Genomic DNA, 27,793 nt, shown 5'->3' on the forward strand with positions numbered 1-27,793 from the left:
TTTTACCAATCTGCCCATGCAGGTCCTCTTCTTGTAGTAATGTGCCCTTTCCTGGTCCTCTGCTTGTAGTTATGTCCCCGCAGGTGTTTTGCGTTTTTCCGTTTTTTTTTATTCCTCTCTTTCTTCCGAGAGCCATAACTTTTTTATTTTTCTGTCAACCTTACCATATGAGGGCTTGTTTTTTTGCGGGAAGAGTTGTAGTTTTAAATGAAACCATAAGTTTTACCATACAGTGTACTGGAAAACAGCAAAAAAAGTATGGTCGCACAATAGTTTTTTGGGACATTTTATTCACCATGTTCACTATATGGTAAAACTGATGTTGCGGTGATGTCTCAGGTCGGTTCAAGTTTGGAGACACCAAACATGAATAGGTTTACTTGTAACTAAGGGGGTTAAAAAAAATCACAAGTTTGTAAAAAAAAAAAAAAAAGTGCCTCTTGTTTTGCGCCATTTTCCGAAACCCATAGCATTCTCATTTTTCTGGCTCTATGGCTCAGTGACGGCTTATTTTTTGCAAATATCCAAAAAACTGACCCGCACATGTAACAATTGTGAATAGGTGCTAGCCGAAAAAACATAGTAACTATAAAATGGATACAGCTGCACACTGAAAAGCCAAAAATGTATAAGGGAAAATATGGCACTGCATTACTGCAAAAGAGATATTTAGTTTATGTATTGGCCAATGTATGTAAGCCCGGAAACCAACGGCAAGGTATATCTCTGTAATCCGGGAACCTAACTTAAATGCCACTATATAGGTTAAAAACATCCGTGTCTGGTCAAAATGCCACTATTTGGACTACAAACCTCCATGTATGAGCAGCTAGGCTCCTGCTATAATGGCTATGAACACAGCCAAGTCTTAGGGCGGAGTGCTCAGGCAGAAAGAGACTTACTGTATATGCCGGCGTATAAGACGACTGGGCGTATAAGACGACCCCCAACTTCTGCCCTAAAAATATAGAATTTGGGATATACTCACTGTATAAGACTACCCTGCTCCCAAATGAAAAAAAGTCTGCTTTGATTGCAACATGTTAATTTTAATTCCGCGAGAGCCGTACAATATGTTTTTAAAGGGCCATTGACAGATCAATCGCTCCAATGTTCACTTAGTACAGCAAGGAATGCTCCTCCCTGCTGTATAAAGCCACAACTGGACTGAAACAATGGTACTACACTCTGCTACAAACAGACACACACAACTCTGCTACAAACAGACAAACACACACAACTCTGCTACATACAGACAAACACACACAACTCTGCTACATACAGACAAACACATACAACTCTGCTACATACAGACAAACACATACAACTCTGCTACATACAGACAAACACATACAACTCTGCTACATACTGACAAACACATACAACTCTGCTACATACTGACAAACACACACAACTCTGCTACATACAGACAAACACACACAACTCTGCTACATACAGACAAACACACACAACTCTGCTACATACAGACAAACACACACAACTCTGCTACATACAGACAAACACACACAACTCTGCTACATACAGACAAACACACACAACTCTGCTACAAACAGACAAACACACACAACTCTGCTACATACAGACAAACACACACAACTCTGCTACATACAGACAAACACACACAACTCTGCTACATACAGACAAACACATACAACTCTGCTACATACAGACAAACACACACAACTCTGCTACATACAGACAAACACACACAACTCTGCTACATACAGACAAACACACACAACTCTGCTACATACAGACAAACACACACAACTCTGCTACATACAGACAAACACATACAACTCTGATACATACAGACAAACACATACAACTCTGCTACATACAGACAAATACACACAACTCTGCTGCTCTGTGGGGCCTGCACCCGCGGCTCGGCGGGTACAGCACCCGCGGCATCGGCGGGGGGGGATTGGCAGGGCATACATCTGGGGGATTAGAAGCAGCTCACCGGGGCCCATAATGGGGAGGCGGGGAGGGCATTTACCCGATTAGGTCACGGTGGAGAGGGGGCCCACACAGCGCCGGACAGAAGCTCGCCTCCTTCATCTGTGGGACTGAGAAGGCGGTAGCTCCGCCAACAGATGAAATTCAAAACAGGATGTCTGCGCGCCTTAAAGTGACGGCGCTGCAGATTGCTGCCGAGGACTGCGGTCCCCGGAACTCGGCCGGGGGCAGCAGAACTATAAAGGCGAGTGGGCCCCGGCCAAGGGACAGGAGAACTGACGAGGCCGAGTGGGCCCCCCCCGGCTCTCCAGGGCCCCGGCATTTGCCCATAGACAGGTAGGAGCCCTGTCTGCGAGCCAGATACGGCCATCAAAAGAGCCATATCTGGCTCGCGAGCCATAGGTTCCCGACCCCTGCTGTATGATATATACCGTATTTTTCGCTTTATAAGACGCACCTGATTATAAGACGCACCCCCAAATTTGGTGAAGGAAAAGAGAATTTTTTTTTTTTAATGTTAAATGGGGTCCATCTTATAATGCCAGTGTCCCTCTAACAAATCATATAGGGTATATGTCCCTCATAGCCCCCCATCCTAAAATTAGCCCCCTTAATCTGGATATGGCCCCCTTATATTGAATATAGCCCCCTTGTGATGGCACACGTTCCCCTGTGCTGCCTATGGTCCCCTATGGATTGCACACGTTCCCGTGTTAGATAACGACCCCATGCTGCTGCCCATGGCCCCTATAGATCGCACAAGTCCCCCTGTGTTAGATATCGCCCCCATAGTGCTGCCCATGGCTCCTATATAGATCGCACAAGTCCCCCTGTGTTATATATCGCCCCCATAGTGCTGCCCATGGTCCCTATAGATCGCACAAGTCACCCTGTGTTAGATATCGCCCCCATAGTGCTGCCCATGGCTCCTATATAGATCGCACAAGTCCCCCTGTGTTATATATCGCCGCCATAGTGCTGCCCATGGTCCCTATAGATCGCACAAGTCCCCCTGTGTTAGATATCTCCCCCATAGTGCTGCCCATGGCCCCTATAGATCGCACAAGTCCCCCTGTGTCAGATATGGCCCCTAGGCTGCTGCCCAAAGTAAAATAAAACCCTCTTTCCTTATCTCCTCCAGCGCTGAGCTCCCTCCTGTCTGGCTCCGTGCTTCTGTTCTTCCACTTCCTGGTTCTCAGTGCGGTCATGTGATCGGCACAGCAGCCTGAGCTCTCTGCCTGCCTGATCACAGTGGAAGCAGGGACACGGGGAGAAACGCTGCAGGGGTAAGTAAAGCTTTTTTATTTTAGAATGAGCAGCAGCCTGGGGGCCAAATCTAACACAGGGGGGGCATGTGCGATCACACTGGGACGCAGGCTCATATAATATGCACCGCTGCCCCAGCCCCTCACTGCGTGCGATTTCAGCACCATTGGAGATGGACAGCGGCTGTGCATATTATATGAGCGGGTGCAGGAGATCAAAGGCTGCAGCCCGCAGCGTTCCCCTGTGCTCCAGAGCTGCTGCCCCCACCTCCCCTGGACGCTGCAGTGTACATATATATATACACACCCCCCCCCCCCCGTATATCCGGCGTATAAGACGACCCCGCACTGTAGCCATTATTTTAAGGGGGTAAAAAGTCGTCTTATACGCCAGTATATACGGTACTACAAATATCCAAAAACCTGACCCGCACATCCAACGAATGTGAACAGGTGCTGGCCGAAAAAACATAGTAACTATAAAATGCATACAGCTGCACACTGAAAAGCCAAAAATGTACAAGGGAAAATATGCCACTGCATTACTGCAAAAGAGATATTTAGTTTATGTATTGGCCAATGCATATAAGCCCAGAAACCAACGGCAAGGTATATCAACGTCATGGCTCGCTAAGGGATTACTGTGCCGTTCTTCACATACACACACACACACACACACACACACACACACACACACACACACACACACACGCGCACACGCACACACAAAACAAAAACCATTCACACTCACCTGTGCCCTGTTCCCTCGGCTGCTTCATCTCTGCTTCTTGCTGTCTGCTGACCCCGTGCCCCCGTTGACTATAGCGGCTGATGCAGGGGCAGTATCCACTGGCAGCACTTTATGTCAGATGATTGTTTTGCCGGCGCTGCGCGCGCAGAGTCAAGCTCTCTGTGCACAACGTTTCCAACACAGCCGTAGCCGTCCACCAATCGGAGGTAAGCAGCTGAGGTCAGGCAGTTTCCATTAGAGGAATAGTTGTGCACAGAGCACTGGACTCTGAGAGCACAGCGCTGGCAAAATATTCATCTGACATAAAGTGCAGACAGTGGCTTCGGGCGGCCCCTGAACTGGCTGCGATAGTCAACAGGGAGACAGGCCTGGGGGCCGCACGAAGCAGCCAGATGGGCCGCATGCGGCCTGCGGACCACGTGTTTGGGACCTGCACTATAAGCCTTGTGACAATAGCATTAATGAAAAAGGTAGCATATCCACCTTTGAGAATGATAGGAATACATTTTTGGCATCTTATTTAAAGTCGCATAAACATTTTTATGCATAACGTAATCAGTCAAAATTATATAGTGTTGTGTAACACGTACTGATTATCATCACCCCTGTTTTCCAACACTGCTCCAGTACTATTCTGGAACACATGACCTGAAAACAGAATAGCCAGGTCACACGGGTTTATGAGCACTGGAAGTCACTTTCTCAGTCTATGGAGCTTTGTTAGGAATCTTATAGACTTAAAGGGTTTTTTCTTACGAGCAACATTCATTTTAAAGTTGATTTTAATCAATTGATCTTATAATAATAATTAATTTATACAATTGGATGTGTTTAAAAAACTGTTCATGTGCTGATATTATCTTAGAAATGTGTCTTTTCTATGTTTCTGACAGTCTACGGAACACTGTTTGATCTTACCACATCTCCTGGGCAGGGGAGGAAGTAATAACGTATACACACATTACAGATTGGGGTCGCAAATTATTCTTTCTATGAGGTAAAGGAAAACAGGCAGGGAAATGCTTTACCTCACAAAAAGAATCAGCCGTGATCCCATGCTGTGTTATTTGTAAATTCTCTTTTGCGTCCTCCCTTGCCCAGAAGATGTGGTTTGATCAGACCATGTTCCTGTACGGTCAGGCACGGCCATTACACAGTACATAGCAGGGACACATTTATAAGATTATCTCAGCACAGGAACATTTTTTTAAAAACACATCCAATTGTATAAATATAATGCCAAGATCTATTGATTAAAATTAACTTTGGAATTAACTTCGTTCATGGGAAAACCTTTTTTAAATTTCCAAAGATAATTAGGACGGATTAGGAAATAAAATTTTCTTTGGAATTGTTATACACAATCTAAAATGAGCAGTGACCACCTAAACGTTCCGAGCTATGAATGTAAAGGAGAATGAATGTCCCTTTATAACCTGCTTGTGTCAGATTCAAGTCTGGACTGCCAACAAATAGCACACAGAGAAGAGTTTTGACGGTTTTAGTCAGTAGCTTTGTCTTTTTTTTTTTGTGTCATCCTTACTATGCAACCTTTCAAGTCTTTCATTGTATATGGATTGTATTATGCACGTTGTACATTTATCTATATAGAAGTACATTGATCAAATCATATAATCTAAAAATGAGGTTTCCCTATTTTTTTTGTTTGCAGGTACTAGCAGATAAACATGACAATGCACTGTGGCTTAATGAAAGAGAATGCTCCATTCAAAGACGGAACCAGAAAGTAGTTGAGGAGGCACCTAGGTGAGATGTAGATTCACCTTGTCTTGTGCTGCATGTCCGTGTGATGCCTTCCTGCAGAAATGCTGCTGTCTGCACAGCACTTGCTTTTTTACTCTTAGATCGAAGCTGATGTTTGCATTCATTCACCTGTCTTGAAGATCTGAATGTTTGGGGGGGGGGGGGGGGGGGGGTTGATACTGATGTCAGAATATTCTACACCCTTTTTGATATACGCAAAATCGAATTTATTAAAGTAATAATAAGAATCCTATATTTACTAAAAGTAGACATTAGGCACATTTGTGAAAATTTGGTTTACAATCATAGGCTTCTTCATGCATTTTACATCCAAGCATAAAAAAAAAAATCAAGACACCCCAAAATTTGTGGCTTTAAGTACAAGATTACCAGAGTTCTTACATGCTGCATATTCTTTTATTGACAGGCAAATGTCTTAACATATTGACCACAACTAAATATTCAATAAAGCTCTCTGATACATATGCAAATGAATGTCAGAATTGACTAATGGCCTGATTAGGTGCAGAGGTTGAAGTAAAGTGTTCATTCTTTCATTCCTTTAGTACAGGGGGCCATTTGGAATTTTCTACCAACCTTCAGGGGCTGCACAAAATTATCAATGTTTAAATGACCCTGCTATATTTGGTGAAACAATTAACTCACCCCTACTATGATGGCCGGAGCGGCTTCTCTTTGGTGCGGCTGTGATGTTTGGTGATACTAATCATGTTTCTTCTCGCAACTGGTTTTTCAGGTTTGTCTCTGTCTGGAGCATAGTCAGCTCTTTGTGATAATAAGATTGGTAAATCGTATACATAACAGACCCTGTATATACATCACAGGAGACGCTGAAGGTACATATATCGCATAGGAGACACTGGGACTGCTGTGTATACATCACATGAGACAATGGGGGCATATACATCACATAGGAGACGCTGGGACTGCTGTATATACATCACAGGGGACACTGGGGGCACATACATTACACAAGAGGCTGGGGACATGTAAATGCCCCCAGCATCTCCAATCTGATGTATATGCCCCCAGCATCTCCAATGTTATGTGTATGCCCCCTGCGTCTCATGTGACTTACACATCATATTGGAGATGCTGGGGGCATATAAATCAGATTGGAGATGCTGGGGGCATGCACATCACTGGAGACGCTGGGGACATGCACATCACTGGAGATGCTGGGGGCATGCACATCACTGGAGACGCTGGGGGCATGCACATCACTGGAGACGCTGGGGGTACGCACATCACTGGAGACGCTGGGGGTACGCACATCACTGGAGACGCTGGGGGCAGGCACATCATTGGAGACGCTGGGGGCAGGCACATCACTGGAGACCCTGGGGGCAAGCACATTACTTGAGGGGCTGGGGGCAGGCACATCACAAGAGGGGCTGGGGGCACGCACATCACAAGAGGGGCGGGGGCACGCACAGCACAGGAGGGGCTGGGGGCATGCACATCACAAGAGGGGCTGGGGGCACGCACAGCACAGGAGGGGCTGGGGGCACGCACAGCACAGGAGGGGCTGGGGGCACGCACAGCACAGGAGGGGCTGGGGGCACGCACAGCACAGGAGGGGTGTACTGCACTGAGGGTTTCATGCTACTGGGCTGCACACAGAATTGGGGTATGCGCTGCGCACAGGACGGGGGGATGGGCTGCACACAGGACTGGGGGATGGGCTGCACACAGGACTGGGGGATGGGCTGCACACAGGACTGGGGGATGGGCTGCAGATAGGACTGGGGGGCTGCACACAGGACATTGGGGGGCACACTGCGCTGAGGGTTTCATGCAACTCTAGGGGAGAGGGTTTACAGAACTGGGGTGGGGAGGCACAAAGCACTGGACAGGGCACATGGCAGCATAGAGCCGGCGCTGGACTCACAGCAGCATCGCACTCACAGCACCGGAGTGCAGGCGCCGGACACACAGCATCGGAAGGGGAAGGTGGGCACAGAGCTCCGGAGGCCAGGGGGCGGACACACAGCATCAGAAGGAGAAGGCGTGCACAGAGCTCCAGGGAGCAGGGGGCGGACACACACTGCTGAAAGCTGTGAGGTAGCTGTGGGACCCTGATCACGTTCGCACTGGCCAATGGGAGAACACATTGGTGTGCACAAGCAGCGATTTGTGGATTTAAAGTGCCAGCGGTCTGCAAAACTGCGGTGACAGCACAAGCACTGCCTCCCACGGGAATCTGCCCGGGGGCCGCATAAAAGGTCATGGCGGGTCGCATGCGGCCAGTGGGCCGGAGGTTCCCCACCCCTGCTTTTAGTAGAAAAACACCTAAGCAAACCCCTTCTTAAGATGGGTTTACGTTAACTGATTTGCAGCATTATATGACATTTGTGAATATTTACAGATTTGCTGATCGCTTAATAGCCTGTTTAGACAAGCAGACTGCAGTTAGCCATGCAGACTGAATGATCTACAATAGATCATATAGTGCGTGTAGTGATCAATATTTTGTCCTCTAAATCTTTTTAAATATATCTTTTAATATAGTGTAGATGTATTAAACTACTTACCGTTTGCCATCTTCCCTATGTCCAATCCAGTGCCACTAAGGGCCTCTTCTTGTCACGTGACTTCAAATCATACTCTTCAGATCATGGAGGTGGGGTTTTGTGTGCATCTGAGGTTGTTTTCACAGTGTAAACCTATGGGTTCTTGTTCTGAGGCTCCTTAAGCTTACATTGATGGAAGTAGCTCCACCCCACACAAGGGTCCTTGTTAGCGATGAGCGGGCCCGGGCTGTAAATGTCCGGATCCACGCGGTTTCAGCACTATTCCCGGACTGCACGATCCGGAACCGGCATTTAATAAAAAATGAAAAAAAAAAAAACAATAAATAAATAGCGTTTCATACTTACCAGACTCTGTCATGGCGGCACACTTGCTTCTGGGTCGCGCTTTCACTTCCTGTGCTGTCACACAGCTTTCCGTGTTTTCCCCGCCCACCGCCCATCCTCTTAGCTGTGATTGGTTCCTGGTTGACCCGCCCCCCAGCCTGTGACAGTGTCTGCCGTGCAGTCATCGCTTATCGCGGTCAGTACTACGCTGCACTCAGAGCGGGCGGTCGTGCTCTATGGCTGCTCGCTCTAACATGTAGCAGAGCTGAAGCGGCGTGAGACTTCTCCTGTGGATTACGTCGGAACTGCAGGGTGTTTCGGGGTTAATAAAGTGGTGAAGGAGGAGTGTTTTGTATTTTATTTCAAATAAAGAATTTTTCTGTGTGTCTGTGTTTATTTACTGTCACTTACAGGTTTATGTGATGCAGGTATCTGATAAACGCCTGTACCATCACACAAACCTACGGTTTAGCAGCAGCTATGTGCCCCTGCTAACCCCTGCTATTACCCCGACTGGCACCGCATCACGCCAGCGGGAAAAGCCGATATCGCACCGGTATGTCGCATCTAACAGATGCGACATACCGGACGGCTGCGGGCTGAGGATATACCAGCCCCCGGCCGGCGTTATCTTGGCTGGATGTGAAGAGTAGGGGGACCGCACATCGTTTTTTTTTGTTTTTTTACTTTCACTGGAATCACAGGTGCGAGGGGCTCTGGCAGCACCCGGCAGCCTCGCTCGTGTGACTCCGGGCACTGGATAAACAGCACAGATACTGCGCGACGGCTGGGGCTGCAGCCAAGCGCTATAACTGTGCTGCCGAGTGTGTTTACCACCGTGACCGACAGTGCACTGCTTTCCCCGCCCACCGGCCGTCCTGGCGCCTGTGATTGGTTGCAGTTAGCTGACATGCTGCCACTCAGGATGGGGGCGTGTCTATCTGCAACCAACACACGCCGGTGGGCGGGGAAAACCATGAATATTGAATTGTCGGCTCCGCAAGGTAACAGCGTGACCCGGAATGAGTGTGTCGCCATGACAGCGCCTCGGTGAGTATGCCGCGCTCGTTCCCAGCCCCCTAGCCCCTCCACAAACGTTATAACCCTCCGGATTCCGGTCCCCATTGACTTATATGGGCACCGGATTTCGGAGCGGATCGGACTTTTTTTTAAGTCTGTTAACGACCCGCCGGCCCCGGATTATTGCCTTCCCGCTCAACTTTAGTCCTTGTGTGACCCAGCAAAGGAAAGGAGTTCTCATGTCCCAGAAGAAGACAAGAAAGGCAGTGGTAGAAACTGGTCAAAATGGCAATTGATATTTTAATACAAGGGCATTATATTAGTCATATTTAGAAAGGTTTAGAAGACAAAAATGTTGTTGGGAGGTTGACAAAATGTGTATCTTTTAAACCTTTCTAAATATAAGTAATATAAAGTCCTTGTATTAAAATACTTATTGCCAGTTTCTAGCACTGCCTTTCTTGTCTTCTTCTGCGACACATGTCATTATGGAAAACTGAAAAGACAAAAGGCGCTAATAGGGTAATAGTATCAGAATGATGGTAAGTAATGTCAGATGTGCTCCCCTGATGTAGTTGTGAAAATAGTCACAACTGCTATAAAAAGCGTGTAAGTTGTGGCTGCAGCAGGCACCATGAAGAGATCAGTGTCAAAATTCAAGTATGAAGTGGGTCAGTAGTAATAGTTAAATCGTGATTTTATTATTATACGTTTCGGAGAACACATCTCCTTCCTCAGATAAATCACACATGCACAGATCACATGAGCCGGGTCACACAGGGACCATCCTGGTATATATGGCCCTCATCCTGGTATATAATATATGGTCCTTATCCTTGTCCCATCCTGGTATATATTTCCTCATTCTGGGTCCATCATGGTATATACAGCTCTGGCAAAAATTAAGACACCACTTCCAAATTTTCAGTTTTTCTGATTTTTCTCTTTATAGGTATATCTTTCAGTAAAATGTATTTTTTCTTTTATTCTATAAAATACTGACAACATTTCTCCGACTTTCCAAGCAAAAAAAAATTGTATTTATTTTTTTGAAAATGAGAAATGGTCAAAATAACAAAAAATGCATTGCTTTCAGACTCCTCAAATAATCTAAAGAAAAAAAAGTTCATAATCATTTAGAAACAACAACACTAATGTTTTAACTTGGGAAGAGTTCAGAAATCCAGAAATCAATATTTTGTAGAATACCCATGATTTTTAATCACAGCTTTCATGTGTCTTGGCATGTTTTCCACCAGTCTTTCACACTGCTTTTGGGTGACTTTATGCCACTCCTGGTGCAAAAATGTAAGCAGTTCTTCTTTGTTTGATGGCTTGTCACTATCCATCTTTCTCTTGCTTACATTCCAGAAGTTTTCAATATGGTACAGGTCTGTAGATTGGGCTAGCCATGACAGGGTTTTGATGTGGTGGTCCTTCATCCACACATTGATTGACCTAGCTGTGTGGCATGGCGCATTATCCTGCTGGAAAACCAGTCCACAGAGTTGGGGAGCATTGCCTGAGCAGAAGAAAGCAACTGTTTTTGCAGGATAACCTTGTATGCGGCTTGAGTCGTACGTCCTTCGCAAAGATGTTTGTTGAATTTTCATTACTTAGTTTTCAGCTTTGCCCAACACCTGGTCATCTAATGGTTAGATGGAGACCTGGAGAGGCGTCAAAGCCACAGTTTCTTGAACCCACTGTGAAATTTGGTGGAGGATTGATGATGATCTGGGGATGCTTCAGCAAGGCTAGTATTAGGCAGGTTAATCTTTGCGAAGGACGTATAAATCAAGCTGCATACAAGGTTATCCTGGAAAAACAGTTGCTTCCTTCTTCTCATGCAATGTTCCCCAACTCTGAGGACTGGTTTTTCCAGCAATGCATTTTTTGTTATTTTGACCATTTGTCATTTTCAAAAAATAAATACAAAATTTTTTTTGCTTGGAAATTTGGAGACATGTTGTCAGCAGTTTATTGAATAAAAGAACAATTTATATTTTACTCAAAGATATACCTATAAAGAGAAAAATCAGAAAAACTGAAAATTTGGAAGTGGTCTCTTAATTTTTGCCAGAGCTGTGTATCTCCATCCTGTGCACTTCCTGATATATATGTCTTCATCCTCAGCCTTATCCTGTTATATATCCTCATCCTGGATCCATCCCTGGTGTATATAGTTCCTGTTATGTCTCTAATGCATAAAAAAACCAACATTCTACTCTCCTTCCCTCTTGCTCCCACCGTCTGCCTGCGACATCCTCTTTTATAGCTAGCATGCAGTGGCCAGCAGCTGGCATGTTAGTGTGCGCCATGTCGCTTGATGTCACTGTCATGTGCTGCCCCCAGTCACAGTACCGTCAACATCAGCTACCTGACACTCTTTGGCCGGCATCATATATTGCTGCGCAGGGACCGGACCAGTCTCTGTGCTGCAATGCATTTCAGGCACTGATCCAGCTGGGGGTTGGCAGGCCCCCTCTGTTCCCGGGCCCCATACACCAGTAATGCCCTGACTGCAGCCCTGATTACAGTTTTCCTGTTATAATATGGAGGGTGTGTATAGAAGGGGTGCCCAATAAGGAGTTTTGCTATGGGGTCCCATGGTTTCTATGTATGCAACTGCTATAGGGTGAATTAAATGGAGTTATGTCTCATATCAGCCAAAAGAAAAACTCTGAAATTATAAGGCTATGTGCACAGGCTGCAGATTTGGAGCAGAAATTTTATGCAGCAGATGTGCATGCTGTTACAAAAAATTGCATCAAAATCGGATGCAGTTTTGATACTATTTTGATGCCGTTTTAGTGCAGTTTTTACCGCAATATTTTTTGGGCCATCAAGAAAGTCAATGAATTGCGCAGCATGTTAGAATGCTGTATATAAGAGCCCAGTAGTGGTCGCTGCAGCTTATAGGCCCCAAATCTGGTGACAGGTTCCCTTTAAGGAGAGGCATGCATATTTTGATGCAGATTTAAAAAAACTGTGACAAAAACCGCAGTGTGTGAAAAGGACCTAATTAATGATGAAAGTATGCGACTGGGTGGAGAAATCCCAGCAAGTGTCATATTATGTATACTTTGATAGATGATTTATGTAGCTTATTTTAAATAGGGCTGAATTGTTTAATATCTGCTTTGTATTAATAAACATATTCAAAATAGCCTTTAAGGCACCTAAACCAGCAAAACCTATAACTCTTTTATCTGATTCCATTCCACTTAGATACACTCTGTGTACTCCATCATATTGCACCAGAGTGGCTAAAATACGGTGGGATATTAAGGTGTTGGAGTCAAATGACACATGGTGTATTTAAGTGCTGCATAATTAGTCTGGGCGGAAGAGATGATTCAGGAGGTAGAAGTGAACAGAGAATAAGTGGTTGGGTGTTGGGCAATAATGTTCACTACAAAATGCATATGAAGTGTAAAGAGGCAGAAAGGAATATGAAAACTTCAGTTAATTAACCTGTCTGATTGCAAAGATAATCCATTCATTTCAGAGTAGAAAGCCTAACTACATGGCAGAGATCAAGTTTAGCAGTGTGACACCTCTGTTCCATTCTTCCGCTGCAGCAGGAGGTGAGCAGTGAGAGTGTGAAAGGCAATGCAGATATATATTCTGCAAACAGGGGAAGACCCAACTCTGGAGCAGGGGAGTAGCTGTCCTTTCATCCATATTAGGAATAATGATGCTTGTTCTGCAATACAGCTGCAAGGTGTAATTCAGTCTTTAAAATCCACAACCCCTCGTAAAATGTTCACGCTGTGCTTTCAGTAATGTCTAATCAACACAATCCAGTCTGATTGAAATACGCATTTAGAGCATTATTGAAGGAAATAAATAATTTTGTAGAAGAAAATTATTGGTGTTTATGGTTTTGTTAGGAATGGTGATGTTCTTGGTTTTACATGCTCTTACGTTACTAGTTATCGTTTGTACATAGACTATATGTAGCTTCCATATTATATCCTATAAAATGTCCTTACTGCATTCTAGTAGTATATTTGCATAACTTTTTTGCTTGTACACAAGAAACAAATTCTGATGAAAATGATTCTAGAGAGTATTTATTAAGGTGCTATTCATTTACGTTCAGTAATTCTCTGAGCTATCGTCTAAGGGTATGTGCACACGTTTAGTATTTAGTATGGAAATTTCTACACCGTTTCTGCATCTCTTGGCAGTAAAAACACAGCAGAAAACATATGCTTTTCAGATGCGTTTTCAGTGCATTTTGGATGCGTTTTTGACATTTGAAGTTTTTGGTAAAGATTATTTTCAGAATAGGTAATATCTGCAACAATTGACATGCATTTAAATCTGCACCAGATCTGCAAGGAGAAAACAGAGTGCATGAGACTTCAGGATTCTCAGTGACTTTACTATGAAGAGAATTCCCTTCAGTTTTTGTGACAAATCTGCACTCAAAAACACACAAAAAAACCCATGATAAACACATAACGTGTCCACTCAGCCTAATAGTTCACTAATAAAACAAACCAGCAGTCTGCTGATACGCCTGCAGTGCTAACAGGAACCTTTTATGTCCCGAAATGCTATTAACCTGTAAATACTGGGTTCTACATGTTAATAACATTCCAGTGCTGTCCAGCCACCTTACTGAAAGCATAGCTATGGGAGAAAATTAGCTTTTACTTCTTCTGGAAGCTGACCGCTTTAGATCATAGGAGTATGCATCAAGTGGTTACAACTATCGCTCACAGCATTGGGAGCGGCAGATGTAGGAACTCCATGGCACTTTAACTGACAGCTCTATTTTGCACCGATGCACTGCAGAGCAAGCTGTCTGTGTCAGGGCATGCTTACAATACACAATTTACTGAGCAGTGACTGACACTCACTGGACACTTCTGACTGGAAGCCGGTGGCTCCCTGGAGGAAAAAAGTAAATTTTCTCCCATTAACCGCTTTTTCAGAAAGGCAGCCAGATAGCTTTTTAGTGCTATTAATCTGCAAACTAACACTATATTTACAGCGTAATAGCGTTTAGGGACAGGACATGTCCCCTTTAAAAAGTCAACTGTGAAAAATGTTTTGTAATATATGTTAAGAGAAATCCTTTCTTCCCTGTAACCCTTCCCCCAACTGCAGTAATTATAATTCAACCTAAAAAGAGAATATATAGCTCAAATGCCACAGCACAGTGAGGTATCGGGTAAGCAGAACATTTTACAGTTTTATGGAGGGGGAGGGAAGAAGATAAGTACCAAGTGTGAAAACCAGAAGAGGGAGACAAAACATGCTTTTTCTAATTTACTTAGCCTAGAGCTGGATTCATAGCCACATAGCTCAGTCCCCTTTCACACATCAGTTTTTTGCCGTAAGTCACAATCCGTCGAATTTTGAAAAAAACTGATTCGGTGACTGATGACGCTGGATCCTTTTTTCTGATCGACTTGTATTAGTGACGGAATGCGACGGTTGGCCTCACGTTTCATCCGGTGGACGGAGACAACGGACAAAGTTAAGTTTGTTGTCTACGTCGAAAAATCAGCAACGGATCCGTCGCCGTAGTTTGTTTGGTAGAATGGAAGTCTATGGGCACAGGATCTGTTGTAATCCGTCAAATGACGGAATCCGGCGCCAGACTTGTTTAACTGAGCATGCTCCAATTTATTTTATTTAGTGTCAAGTAGCCAGCCAGTCGCATCAGTTTTTCCACAATCTGCGACGGATCCGTCGAGTCAACAGATCGTGACTGACGGTAAAAAACTGATGTGTGAAAGTGGCCTTAGTAATCTTCGCCATACTTCTTCTCAATACCTGCTTAACAGAGAAAGAAGAACAGGAATCCATCAGTTGTTTCTCCTTGTGGTGTAAGAGACCTTTTAATAGCTACTGTCCTCCCACTAGATCAGAGACAACTGATAAACTGGTGAAAACTGTAGAATACAAATCATATAATAACCAGAAACTATGTTATTCATCAGCTACTGACATAAGACAGCTTATATTATTAAGTTACCTGAAATTAAAAGAACATTTTTAATGAGAAGAGTGGTTTATTTTCCTTTTTCCACCTAATCAATGATTGTTTACAGTTGGGACATAATAAACTAGAAAAATGGCAATTAATGAATACAATCTAAATGGAGGAGGAGTGACACTATAGGTGCATGACGTCCTAGAAGATAAAGCTTCCTGATGCTGTCGCCAAGCTAGTATCTGAGCCATCATGTCTAGTGTCTGCAACAAGAGTGCTAAATTCAGGACAGCGTGCAAATATCGGTGACCAAGTGATCTACAAACCTCTTCAAAGAAATTTAGTTTTCTGGGGAGTAGTAAACGGTTTTGGATCCAGTCTAATTTCCTGGTGCAGTGAGTTCCACAGAACTGGTGCAACACAAGAGAAGTAATGCAGACTTGAGTGGGAAAATCTAATAGGGAAGAATGAGAGCTGTCTGTCACTGGCTAAGCGAATAGTACAAGAAGGTTATTAGTTGGATTTGAGAGCAGAAATGAAAGTAGCATTGTGGAAACTTTGTAGAGTAGGGGGGTTTTGAATTTACTACTACATCAAGTAACCAATATCATGAGTATAGGGGTCAGGCCTTGCGTGTGATTCATGCGAGTATCGGATTGCACTGCCCGGACCGGCCACGGCTCTCCTGACAGGAGCGGGTCAGCATCATAGAAAAACATACAGCGGAGCCGCTCCTGGCAGAAGAGAAGCCAGCCGGTCCAGGCAGTGTGATCCGATACTCGCACGAGTCACACACAAGTGTGATTCAAGCCTTAGTAGTGATTCTGCACATAACGTCACACAGAAACCACTCAAGATTATAGTGACAAAAAGCATATTTAACGCCTCATTCACATGTCCGTGTTTAAACACATACGTGAAAAAATAGTGCCTGTGTAATCAACGTTTTGGATTAGTGTGTTATCGGTGTATGGTCCGTGTGTCTATTTTTACCATCAGTGTGTCAGTGTTTTTCACTGATGGATAAAAAAATTACAAAACTTCTATCCTTTGCAATGCTATATATGGACAACACACAGATGCCTACACTGTACTTGTGTTTCATGCACACACAGACTTGTCGGCCCTTTTAATCCATGATACCGAGAAATAAACAGACACGTGTCCATGAGTTTTGTATTGACACATGGTCCATGTAAATACAGGGACATGTGGTTAGCATCATAAATTATATTAGTGTGTATAAAACAAATACAACACGTACGTGCAACATAGCCATCTAAATGTGGCCTGAAGGAGTTAAGGGTTTTTTTTGTTTGGGTTTTTTTTTTACTCACACAAAAATGTGCACAGAATAATTGCATTGGATTCTGCCCTAAAACACCACAAATTAGATCAATTTAGTTACAATGGGGTTGATTCACATGCAGATCCACTGACCAATAAACAGCAGAAATCTTATCCATAAATCCGAAATTCTCATGCACATTTGCAACACAAGGACCGATGTGTTGTGTAGGGGATATCTTATTGGATATTGTATGCCAAACCCTAAGAGTATCTTTGGTGAAGTCTGAGTACGAACCCACTTCAGAGAGGTCAGTGATGGGCAGCCATGGAAGGTGTCTAAGTGGTATCTCCAGTCCCTCCTGCTCCACCTGTATCCACTGCTTGGAGACCTTGTTAAAATGCCAGTCCACTAAGCGGAACATGGCCGCAGCATGCATGTAGCGCCTAAAGTTGGGGAGACCGGCCCCACCAAGCGCCCTAGGGAGGGTCAGGGTGCGGAGATTAATTCTAGGCTTCAGCCTACCCCACACGAAACGAATGATGGCTGATAAAAGACTACGAAAGAAGCTGGAGGGGGGGGGGAAATGGGGATAGTCTGAAAATAATATAAAAAACGTGGCAGGATGTCCATTTTCACCACATTCATTCTACCCATCCATGATAGTTTTAGACCCCCGTAAGATTTAAAGTTTTTGATTGTACTCTCCAGCAGTGGTAGGTAATTGAGCGTGTAGAGCTTCGAGATATCTGTCGGTATGTGCATGCCCAAGTATTTGATGGTGGAAGGTCGCCATTTAAATGGAAAGTTGTTCCTTGCCCTTGTAACGTCATCCTGTGACAGCGAGATATTTAAGGCTTCGGACTTTGTGAGGTTAACTTTAAAGTTACTAAGGAGGCTGAATCTTTCGAACTCTTTCATTATGGCTGGGCACGAAGTATGGGGTTGGGAGACATATACTAGCAGGTCGTCTGCGTACAATGCAATTTTATGGTGTTTATCGCCGACCTGAAGCCCCTTAATGTTTGTTTCCCCTAAGTGCGTTAGCTAAGTGTTCCATGACCACCACGTATAAGAGAGGGGACAAGGGGCAACCCTGTCTAGTCCCGTTTCTCACCGCAATGGAAGAAGATAATGTCCCGTTAATTCTCACCCTGGCTGATGGATTATCATACAGAGCATTAATTTTCTGTAAGAACCGGGGTCCCAAACCCAATTGCTCCAGAGCTGCCTTCAGAAAGCTCCAATGGACCCTGTCGAAGGCCTTCTCTGCATCAATACTCAGAAGACCCAATGGGATTGATTTTTTTCTTGGCCCTAGCGATAAGGGATAGAGTTTTGATCGTATTATCTCTTGCCTCCCGACCCTTAATGAACCCTACTTGGTCCAAGTTAATAACGGAGGGCAAGAGTGGGGCCAGCTTGTCGGCTAATAACTTGGAATAAAGTTTAAAGTCTATATTCAATATAGATATGGGTCTATAGTTTGAAGCTAGAGATGGATCCTTCCCTGGTTTGGGGATCACGCTAATGTGGGCCTCTAAGGATTGTGGTGTTACCGTGACTCTCCGTCGTTTGAGTTGAACGTTTTGGTCATAATCGGTGCTAATTGGTCTTTGAGTATTTTATAAAAGGCCGGGGTAAACCCGTCTGGGCCTGGAGACTTTCCTGAGGGTGTGTTTTGAATTGCATTATAGATGTCAGATTCTAAGAAATCTCCCTCTAGTGCCTCTACAGCGAGGTTATCTAAGGGGGGTAGGGCCGTCTCCCGCACATATCTCTCAATTTTTCCTATCAGAGCCGCTGGCTGTAGTTCCGAATACTGCCCTTTGATATTATAAAGGTCTTTGTAATAAGACCGGAAGGTTTCCAGTATTACTGTCGGGTCATCAGATTTTTTATTGTCTCTAGTGGTAATACTAGGAATATAAGAGGTGTTGGCCCGGGGGTGTAAGAGTCGTGCTAGGGGGCGGCCACATTTATCGGAGGATATATAATAATAACCTCTGAGTCTCTCTCTGTGTCGGGAGTATTTCTGATCCAGTAGGTCTCTAAGCGTAACCCTGTTAAGGACCAGTTCGGCCAGGACCGTTTAAGTGCGTGTTAATTTATGCAAATTTTATAGCTCGTGGATTTGTGTCAGCAACTCCTCTACCTCCTTCGTCTTTTCCCTTTTAATCCTGGAGCCATGTTTGATTAGTACTCCACGAAGGACACATTTCAATGCTTCCCATTGGGTAGGCAAAGAAGTCGGATCAGAGCTGTGTATTTGCGTAAAGGAGTCAATTGAGGTTTTCAATTCTTCTAGGCAAAGAGTGTCCTTAAGTAGATTGTTTTTCAGTCGCCATGTCCACGAGCGTTGGGGAAAGGATGGGACCTGAAGGGATACGTAAATTGGGGCGTGATCGGACCCGAGAATTTCCCCTATGTCTGCCTTTGGGTTCCAGGCCAGGGCCCCATGGCTCACCAAGAAGAGATCTATTCTACTGTATGTATTGTGTGGTGGGGAATAATATGTATAGTCTCTACCTTGAGGGTTTAGAGTTCTCCACACATTGATCAGCCAGAGGGCATGAAGGGTCCGATTCAAGGCACGAAATTCTCTGATACGAGTGGTGTTTTGTCCAGATGAGGAGTCCAAGGCCGAGTTCATTGTGAAGTTGAAGTCACCTCCGATTACTGTTGTCCCTTCTGCAAAATCAGCGAGTAATGCTAAAAGGGTTCTGAAATGAGAGATCTGATTAGTGTTGGGAAGGTACCAGTTTGCCAGTGTGAACAGAGAGTTTGCTATTTTCAATTTAAGGAAAATATATCGACCCTGTTCGTCAATGTTTGAGTCTACTATAGTGTGTACCAGTTGTTTATGAAGTGCAATCGAGACCCCTTTTGATCTGGATTCGGGGTTGGTACTATGAAACCACACAGGGAAAAATCTGTCTCGAAATGTGGGTCCATGATCTTTTTTAAAATGTGTCTCTTGTAACATAAGGACGTGAACTTGTTTCTTATGCATGGAGTACAGGACCTGTGAACACTTTTGAGGGGTGTTGAAGCCTCGTATGTTAATTGAACAGCAGCTACAGTTAGGTCCAGAAATATTTGGACAGTGACACAATTTTCGCGAGTTGGGCTCTGCATGCCACCACATTGGATTTGAAATGAAACCTCTACAACAGAATTAAAGTACAGATTGTAACGTTTAATTTGAAGGTTTGAACAAAAATATGTGATAGAAACTGTAGGAATTGTACACATTTCTTTACAAACACTCCACATTTTAGGAGGTCAAAAGTAATTGGACAAATAAACCAAACCCAAAAAATAATTTTATTTTCAATATTTTGTTGCGAATCCTTTGAAGGCAATCACTGCCTTAAGTCTGGAACCCATGGACATCACCAAACGCTGGGTTTCCTCCTTCTTAATGCTTTGCCAGGCCTTTACAGCCACAGCCTTCAGGTCTTGCTTGTTTGTGGGTCTTTCCGTCTTAAGTCTGGATTTGAGCAAGTGAAATGCATGCTCAATTGGGTTAAGATCTGGTGATTGACTTGGCCATTGCAGAATGTTCCACTTTATTGCACTCATGAACTCCTGGGTAGCTTTGGCTGTATGCTTGGGGTCATTGTCCATCTGTACTATGAAGCGCCGTCCGATCAACTTTGCGGCATTTGGCTGAACCTGGGCTGAAAGTATATCCCGGTACACTTCAGAATTCATCCGGCTACTCTTGTCTGCTGTTATGTCATCAATAAACACAAGTGACCCAGTGCCATTGAAAGCCATGCATGCCCATGCCATCACGTTGCCTCCACCATGTTTTACAGAGGATGTGGTGTGCCATGAATCATGTGCCGTTCCCTTTCTTCTCCAAACTTTTATCTTCCCATCATTCTGGTACAGGTTGATCTTTGTCTCATCTGTCCATAGAATACTTTTCCAGAACTGAGCTGGCTTCATGAGGTGTTTTTCAGCAAATTTAACTCTGGCCTGTGTATTTTTGGAATTGATGAATGGTTTGCATCTAGATGTGAACCCTTTGTATTTACTTTCATGGAGTCTTCTCTTTACTGTTGACTTAGAGACAGATACACCTGCTTCACTGAGAGTGTTCTGGACTTCAGTTGATGTTGTGAACGGGTTCTTCTTCATCAAAGAAAGTATGCGGCGATCATCCACCACTGTTGTCATCCGTGGACGCCCAGGCCTTTTTGAGTTCCCAAGCTCACCAGTCAATTCCTTTTTTCTCAGAATGTACCCGACTGTTGATTTTGCTACTCCAAGCATCTCTGCTATCTCTCTGATGGATTTTTTCTTTTTTTTCAGCCTCAGGATGTTCTGCTTCACCTCAATTGAGAGTTCCTTAGACCGCATGTTGTCTGGTCACAGCAACAGCTTCCAAATGCAAAACCACACACCTGTAATCAACCCCAGACCTTTTAACTACTTCATTGATTACAGGTTAACGAGGGAGACGCCTTCAGAGTTAATTGCAGCCCTTAGAGTCCCTTGTCCAATTACTTTTGGTCCCTTGAAAAAGAGGAGGCTATGCATTACAGAGCTATGATTCCTAAACCCTTTCTCCGATTTGGATGTGAAAACTCTCATATTGCAGCTGGGAGTGTGCACTTTCAGCCCATATTACATATATACAGTTAGGTCCAGAAATATTTGGACAGTGACACAAGTTTTGTTATTTTAGCTGTTTACAAAAACATGTTCAGAAATACAATTATATATATAATATGGGCTGAAAGCGCACACTCCCAGCTGCAATATGAGAGTTTTCACATCCAAATCGGAGAAAGGGTTTAGGAATCATAGCTCTGTAATGCATAGCCTCCTCTTTTTCAAGGGACCAAAAGTAATTGGACAAGGGACTCTAAGGGCTGCAATTAACTCTGAAGGCGTCTCCCTCGTTAACCTGTAATCAATGAAGTAGTTAAAAGGTCTGGGGTTGATTACAGGTGTGTGGTTTTGCATTTGGAAGCTGTTGCTGTGACCAGACAACATGCGGTCTAAGGAGCTCTCAATTGAGGTGAAGCAGAACATCCTGAGGCTGAAAAAAAAGAAAAGATCCATCAGAGAGATAGCAGACATGCTTGGAGTAGCAAAATCAACAGTCGGGTACATTCTGAGAAAAAAGGAATTGACTGGTGAGCTTGGGAACTCAAAAAGGCATAGGCGTCCACGGATGACAACAGTGGTGGATGATCGCCGTATATTTTCTTTGGTGAAGAAGAACCCGTTCACAACATCAACTGAAGTCCAGAACACTCTCAGTGAAGTAGGTGTATCTGTCTCTAAGTCAACAGTAAAGAGAAGACTCCATGAAAGTAAATACAAAGGGTTCACATCTAGATGCAAACCATTCATCAAGTCCAAAAATAGACAGGCCAGAGTTAAATTTGCTGAAAAACACCTCATGAAGCCAGCTCAGTTCTGGAAAAGTATTCTATGGACAGATGAGACCAAGATCAACCTGTACCAGAATGATGGGAAGAAAAAAGTTTGGAGAAGAAAGGGAACGGCACATGATTCAAGGCACACCACATCCTCTGTAAAACATGGTGGAGGCAACGTGATGGCATGGACATGCATGGCTTTCAATGGCACTGGGTCACTTGTGTTTATTGATGACATAACAGCAGACAAGAGTAGCCGGATGAATTCTGAAGTGTACCGGGATATACTTTCAGCCCAGGTTCAGCCAAATGCCGCAAAGTTGATCGGACGGCGCTTCATAGTACAGATGGACAATGACCCCAAGCATACAGCCAAAGCTACCCAGGAGTTCATGAGTGCAAAAAAGTGGAACATTCTGCAATGGCCAAGTCAATCACCAGATCTTAACCCAATTGAGCATGCATTTCACTTGCTCAAATCCAGACTTAAGACGGAAAGACCCACAAACAAGCAAGACCTGAAGGCTGTGGCTGTAAAGGCCTGGCAAAGCATTAAGAAGGAGGAAACCCAGCGTTTGGTGATGTCCATGGGTTCCAGACTTAAGGCAGTGATTGCCTCCAAAGGATTCGCAACAAAATATTGAAAATAAAAATATTTTGTTTGGGTTTGGTTTATTTGTCCAATTACTTTTGACCTCCTAAAATGTGGAGTGTTTGTAAAGAAATGTGTACAATTCCTACAATTTCTATCAGATATTTTTGTTCAAACCTTCAAATTAAACGTTACAATCTGCACTTGAATTCTGTTGTAGAGGTTTCATTTCAAATCCAATGTGGTGGCATGCAGAGCCCAACTCGCGAAAATTGTGTCACTGTCCAAATATTTCTGGACCTAACTGTAATTGTATTTCTGAACATGTTTTTGTAAACAGCTAAAATAACAAAACTTGTGTCACTGTCCAAATATTTCTGGACCTAATTGTAAGTGTAGTCATGTTGCTCTGGAGACCTCAGAGGTCTAAGGAGGGGAGTCAAGTGTTGGCAAAGGTATGTGTACGACGCAAGGAAATGGAAAGGGGGAGAGGTCTAGAGGGTTGAGTTCAGGTATGTAAGTAGGAAAGTAGGACTGGCAGTATGGGGCAGCGAGAGAAGAAGAGAAGAGGAGAAGAGAAAAAAAAGGAAAAATAAGGGGGGGGGAGAGAAGAGGAAAAGAAAGGAGAGGGAGTGAAGAGGAAGAGGAGAATGTGTGAAGATATATAAGTATATATCTAAGTATAGTACTCAACGGATGGGTCGGTATGGGGGAAAAGAAGAAATGTAGGGAATTAGAGAGAATACGGGATATATTAAAGATGTTTGACTGTAAGTCAAGAAATCAAGAAGGGGGGGGGTCACTAGTTTCTACTCCTGCCCGCAGTGAGTAGAGACCCAAAAGGGGGGACTGTCTTTCCACTAGGGACTAGTTCCCTGCCGAACCAGCCCCAGGTCCAAGTGCTTAATACGGTGACCCTCAATCTTCAACCGGTCACCCAGGAACATCCACAACCAGGAAGTAAGCAAAGGCATAAACATAGACATAAACATGAAACATGAAATATCAGGCCAAACGGCCTGCGTAACATTTTACATTTTACGAAAACATATTACGTAAGCCAAAAGGAAGTGTAGGAATCATGTAGATACCACCATCATATTGATAATCCGTCGCTCAATGCAAGTGATCAGAAGATTGTCCACAAAAGTGAGGAGCAAAAGAAGACCCTCCTCCGGATCTTACTGTATGGAAAGTTCCTCAGAGGAAACTCAGCGGGTTTCAAAGTGGTGTAGTTCAATTCTAGGGTGTAGATGAGGCGTTAGGCCTTCTGGTTCCTCCCCTTTGGGAGGTATCTCTGTTTCTCTGGACACGAGATCATTGCGGGAGCGAAAGCATTGGGGCAGATAAACTCTCCCCCCTTCTGTGTACCCTAGGCCAGTCCGCTGGAGGGTTGTGGATCAAAGGGATCTGTAGAGCCGAGCAGAATTCCGGGAGATCATCTAGGTTACGGAGTACTCGTAGGGAGCCTGCCTGGCGTACCTGTAGTCTGAAGGGGAATCCCCATGAGTAGAGAATATTTTCTTGTTTTAAGACATCAAGAAGAGGTTTCAATGCTCTTCGTTTTTGTAGAGTATGGCGAGAGAGATCTTGCAAGAGAAGAATAGGAGTGCCTCGGAGTATAATTTGGCCCTTGTGACATTCTTTAATTAAAATATCTTCTTTTTTTATATTTATGGACTTTGCATATGACATCTCGTGGGTTAGCACCTTGTGTTGGTTTTGGGCCTAGCGCCCTGTGAGCTCTGTCCAATTCTAGTTTAGCATCTGGAGGAAGATCTAATATCGAGTTGAACAGATGGCGCAGTGTTCCGTCTAGGTCCTGTGGGCTCACCGATTCAGGGATACTCCTTATTCTGATATTGTTACGCCTTCCTCTATTTTCTAAATCGTCAAGTGGATCTGTCAGGTATTCAATTTGTGAGGCCTGTTCAGATAGCGCCTGCTCCTGCGTGGTGATTTGTTGCTAAACCGTTTCTGTGCGGTGTTCAGATTTCTCCACTCTTTCTGTCAATTGTTGCATGTCTCCTCTTATCGCGGATGATTCCGCCTTGTATGTGGCTTCCATTCTTGTAATATAATTCTCCATCTCCTCCCTGGTAGGGATGGTCCGTATCCGTGCCTTTAAATCCTCCCAGACTCCATCATCTTGTTGAGAACCACTTTGTGATGCTTCTCCTGTTAAACTGGTGGCAGCAGTGGGCCTGAGTAAATGAGGGAGCAGTCCTCTTTCAGGGGAGGGTGGCAGAGATATTATGGATGTTATTATATTCTGTTCATTTGACATAGTGGGGGTGGTGGTATTCATATCAGCATCTGGGGCCAAGAGGGTCTTATCACCATTCTCCTGCTGTATACTCCAGGTGATATTATTTTCAGGAGGGCAGCAGTGTCTCTCATTATCTGAGCTGTGTGATATGGTCACAGCTCCTGATGCCTGTCCTCCTGTGTTTCCTTGCAGGCCCGAGGATATATGCCTGGGATCTGTCCGTGGTATGCTGGCTATGTCAGCCTCCACTGCGGTTGGACCCTGAGGACCCCTGCCTGTGTTCACCTCCCCCCCACTGGAGCATCGCTGCTTTCCCCCTACCTCTGGCTGTTTCCTGCCTCGTGGCTCTGTTCCCTCCCCGCTGCCATCTTGCCTGAGTCATCTGTGTGCTGGTCAGTCTGAAGCGTCTCTCCTCTTCCTTGCTCCTGCTCTGATCCGGAGGGTGGTGGGAACGCTGCTGCATGTTCAGCGCTGTAAGCACCGGTGTCCTGCTCTGCGTCCGCTCTGTCCCTCCACGCTGGATGATTTGCAGGGGAAGCTGCCGCCGCCATCTTAGAGTAAGTTTGCTGCTTCCTTGGGCCGGACGCGCTTCTCAAAAATCGCGTGATTCCGGGACTGCAGGGCACCGGGAGGTCTGAAGCTCGTCTGCTTTTGTTCCCCCTCCGTTTGGGCGACATTGAGGGTGTTTCTGGCTGTGTACTGTGGGGTTTTGTGGACCTGGGGCCGACTTCAGCACGGGAGCGATGTTACCCGTGTCTTTTCTCCTCCATGGCCAGACCACGCCCCTTTTTATCCTTTTATAAGCCCATTCTGAGTATTGAAAATATTCTGCAAGCAGGAAATGTCAATCCTGCCTTACTACACAATAGCCCTCTTCCTCCACAGTATTAGTTGTGCCTGCATTTGGCTTAAGGTATCGTCACACTAAACGACGCTCCAGCGATCCCACCAGCAACCTGACCTGGCAGGGATCGGTGGAGCGTCGCTACACGGGTTGCTGGTGAGCTGTCAAACAGGCAGATCTCACCAGCAACCAGTGACCAGCCCCCAGCCAGCAGCGACGCGTGGAAACGATGCTGCGCTTGGTAACTAAGGTAAATATCGGGTAACCAACCCAATATTTACCTTGGTTACCAGCGCTGGCTCCCTGCACTCCTAGCCAGAGTACACATCGGGTTAATTACCCGATGTGTACTCTGGCTACGTGTGCAGGGAGCCGACACTGACAGCGTGAGAGCGGCGGACTCTGGTAACGAAGGTAAATATTGGGTAACCAAGGAAAGGGCTTCTTGGTTACCCGATATTTACCTTGGTTACAGCGTCCGCAGAAGCCGGCTCCCTGCTTCCTGCACATTCAGTTGTTGCTCTCTCACTGTCACACACAGCGATGTGTGCTTCACAGCGGGAGAGCAACAACTAAAGAATGGTCCAGGACATTCAGCAACAACCGGCGACCTCACAGCAGGGGCCAGGTTGTTGCTGGATGTCACACACCGCAACATCGCTAGCAAGATCGCTGTTGCGTCACAAAAATCGTGACTCAGCAGCGATGTTGCTAGCGATGTTGCTTAGTGAGACGTGGTCTTTACCCATTCTAGATAACACAAGTGTCCCCACTTTACCTAGCTTGATTGTCCCTCCCATTGGAGGCTACTACCTCCTGTCATTCACATTAATGGAAACTTGATGGTAACCTCTACCCCCCCACCCTCCAGTAGTAGAAGGTACCATCCTCTGCTCTTTTTGCAACCTGTTTAGTAGCTGAAGCATGCCTGGCTCCTAGCAGTGTCCCATCCCAGCTGCAGTTGGTGTAAAGTGAATCGGTTAGTAAGATCTTTACCCCAAATTGCACATATGGGCATGCAGGTTTTTGAAAAATGTGTGAAATTAGGTGCCAAGAAAGGAAATCAGAAAGTAAGCAATCAATCTAGCTAAAGAGGCTGTTCCTGGGCAGGAAAACATCCTCAAGATGTATGCGTTAGGATATATGAACATGCAGTGTTTGTTTTTTGTCACTTTTTTTGGTGCAGTTTTGTTGTCAGAAGAGTCTGACTTTTGACTTCCCAGCAAAGTCTGAGAATTCAGATTTGCTGTGCACACATTGCACACATTGCAGTTTTTTTGTCTGCAGTCTATTTGTTACAAACCTCTGACAAAAAAAAATGCATCATGTTCATTCTTTTTGCCTTTTGCCTCTGCGTTTCTCACTAGTGGTGGGAGGATTTGCAGATCAATCCCCCGCCAACTCTAGGTCGGCGGGGGATTGATCCACGGTATCTGGCCAGATGCCTATCCCTAGGGGACCAGAATCTGGTGCAAAGGGGGTAGGAGCAAGCGCTTCATGCTCACGAATCACCGACGTGGCTGTCGCACTGCTCCCGCGGCCTCTCATTCTTCTTTTGGGGCCGCTCATGAGGCTCATTCATAATCACTGCTTCCCCCGCCAACTGGCATTTGTGATTGGTTGCAATTCTGAGTGAAATCTGTCTTACTGCAACTAATCACAGACGCCAGTGGGTGGGTCTATATTGTACAGTAAAATAAATAAAAAAATAAAAACTGCATGCGGTCCCCCCCAATTTTGATACCCAGCCAAGATAAAGCCCCACAGCTGGGGGCTGGTATTC

General features: G+C 44.8%; 1 protein-coding gene and 1 long non-coding RNA gene across 2 annotated transcripts in view; one reads left to right on the plus strand and one right to left on the minus strand.

Annotated features, from left to right (window-relative positions):
- Nucleotides 1-6,463, minus strand: part of LOC142291851 (uncharacterized) — a 62,298-nt gene extending 55,835 nt beyond the window's left edge. The window contains exon 1 of the long non-coding RNA XR_012750546.1: nt 6,430-6,463. This is a non-coding gene — a long non-coding RNA (uncharacterized LOC142291851). The remainder of the gene's footprint in view (nt 1-6,429) is intronic.
- PCCA (propionyl-CoA carboxylase subunit alpha) overlaps nt 1-27,793 on the plus strand; it is a 926,251-nt gene that overhangs the window by 371,742 nt on the left and 526,716 nt on the right. Inside the window, exon 11 of the mRNA XM_075336705.1 lies at nt 5,672-5,766. Coding sequence (XP_075192820.1) covers nt 5,672-5,766 — 95 coding nt within the window. The remainder of the gene's footprint in view (nt 1-5,671; nt 5,767-27,793) is intronic.

Source organism: Anomaloglossus baeobatrachus, chromosome 2 (genome assembly GCF_048569485.1).
Source record: "Anomaloglossus baeobatrachus isolate aAnoBae1 chromosome 2, aAnoBae1.hap1, whole genome shotgun sequence".
NCBI classification, from domain to species: Eukaryota; Metazoa; Chordata; class Amphibia; order Anura; family Aromobatidae; genus Anomaloglossus; species Anomaloglossus baeobatrachus.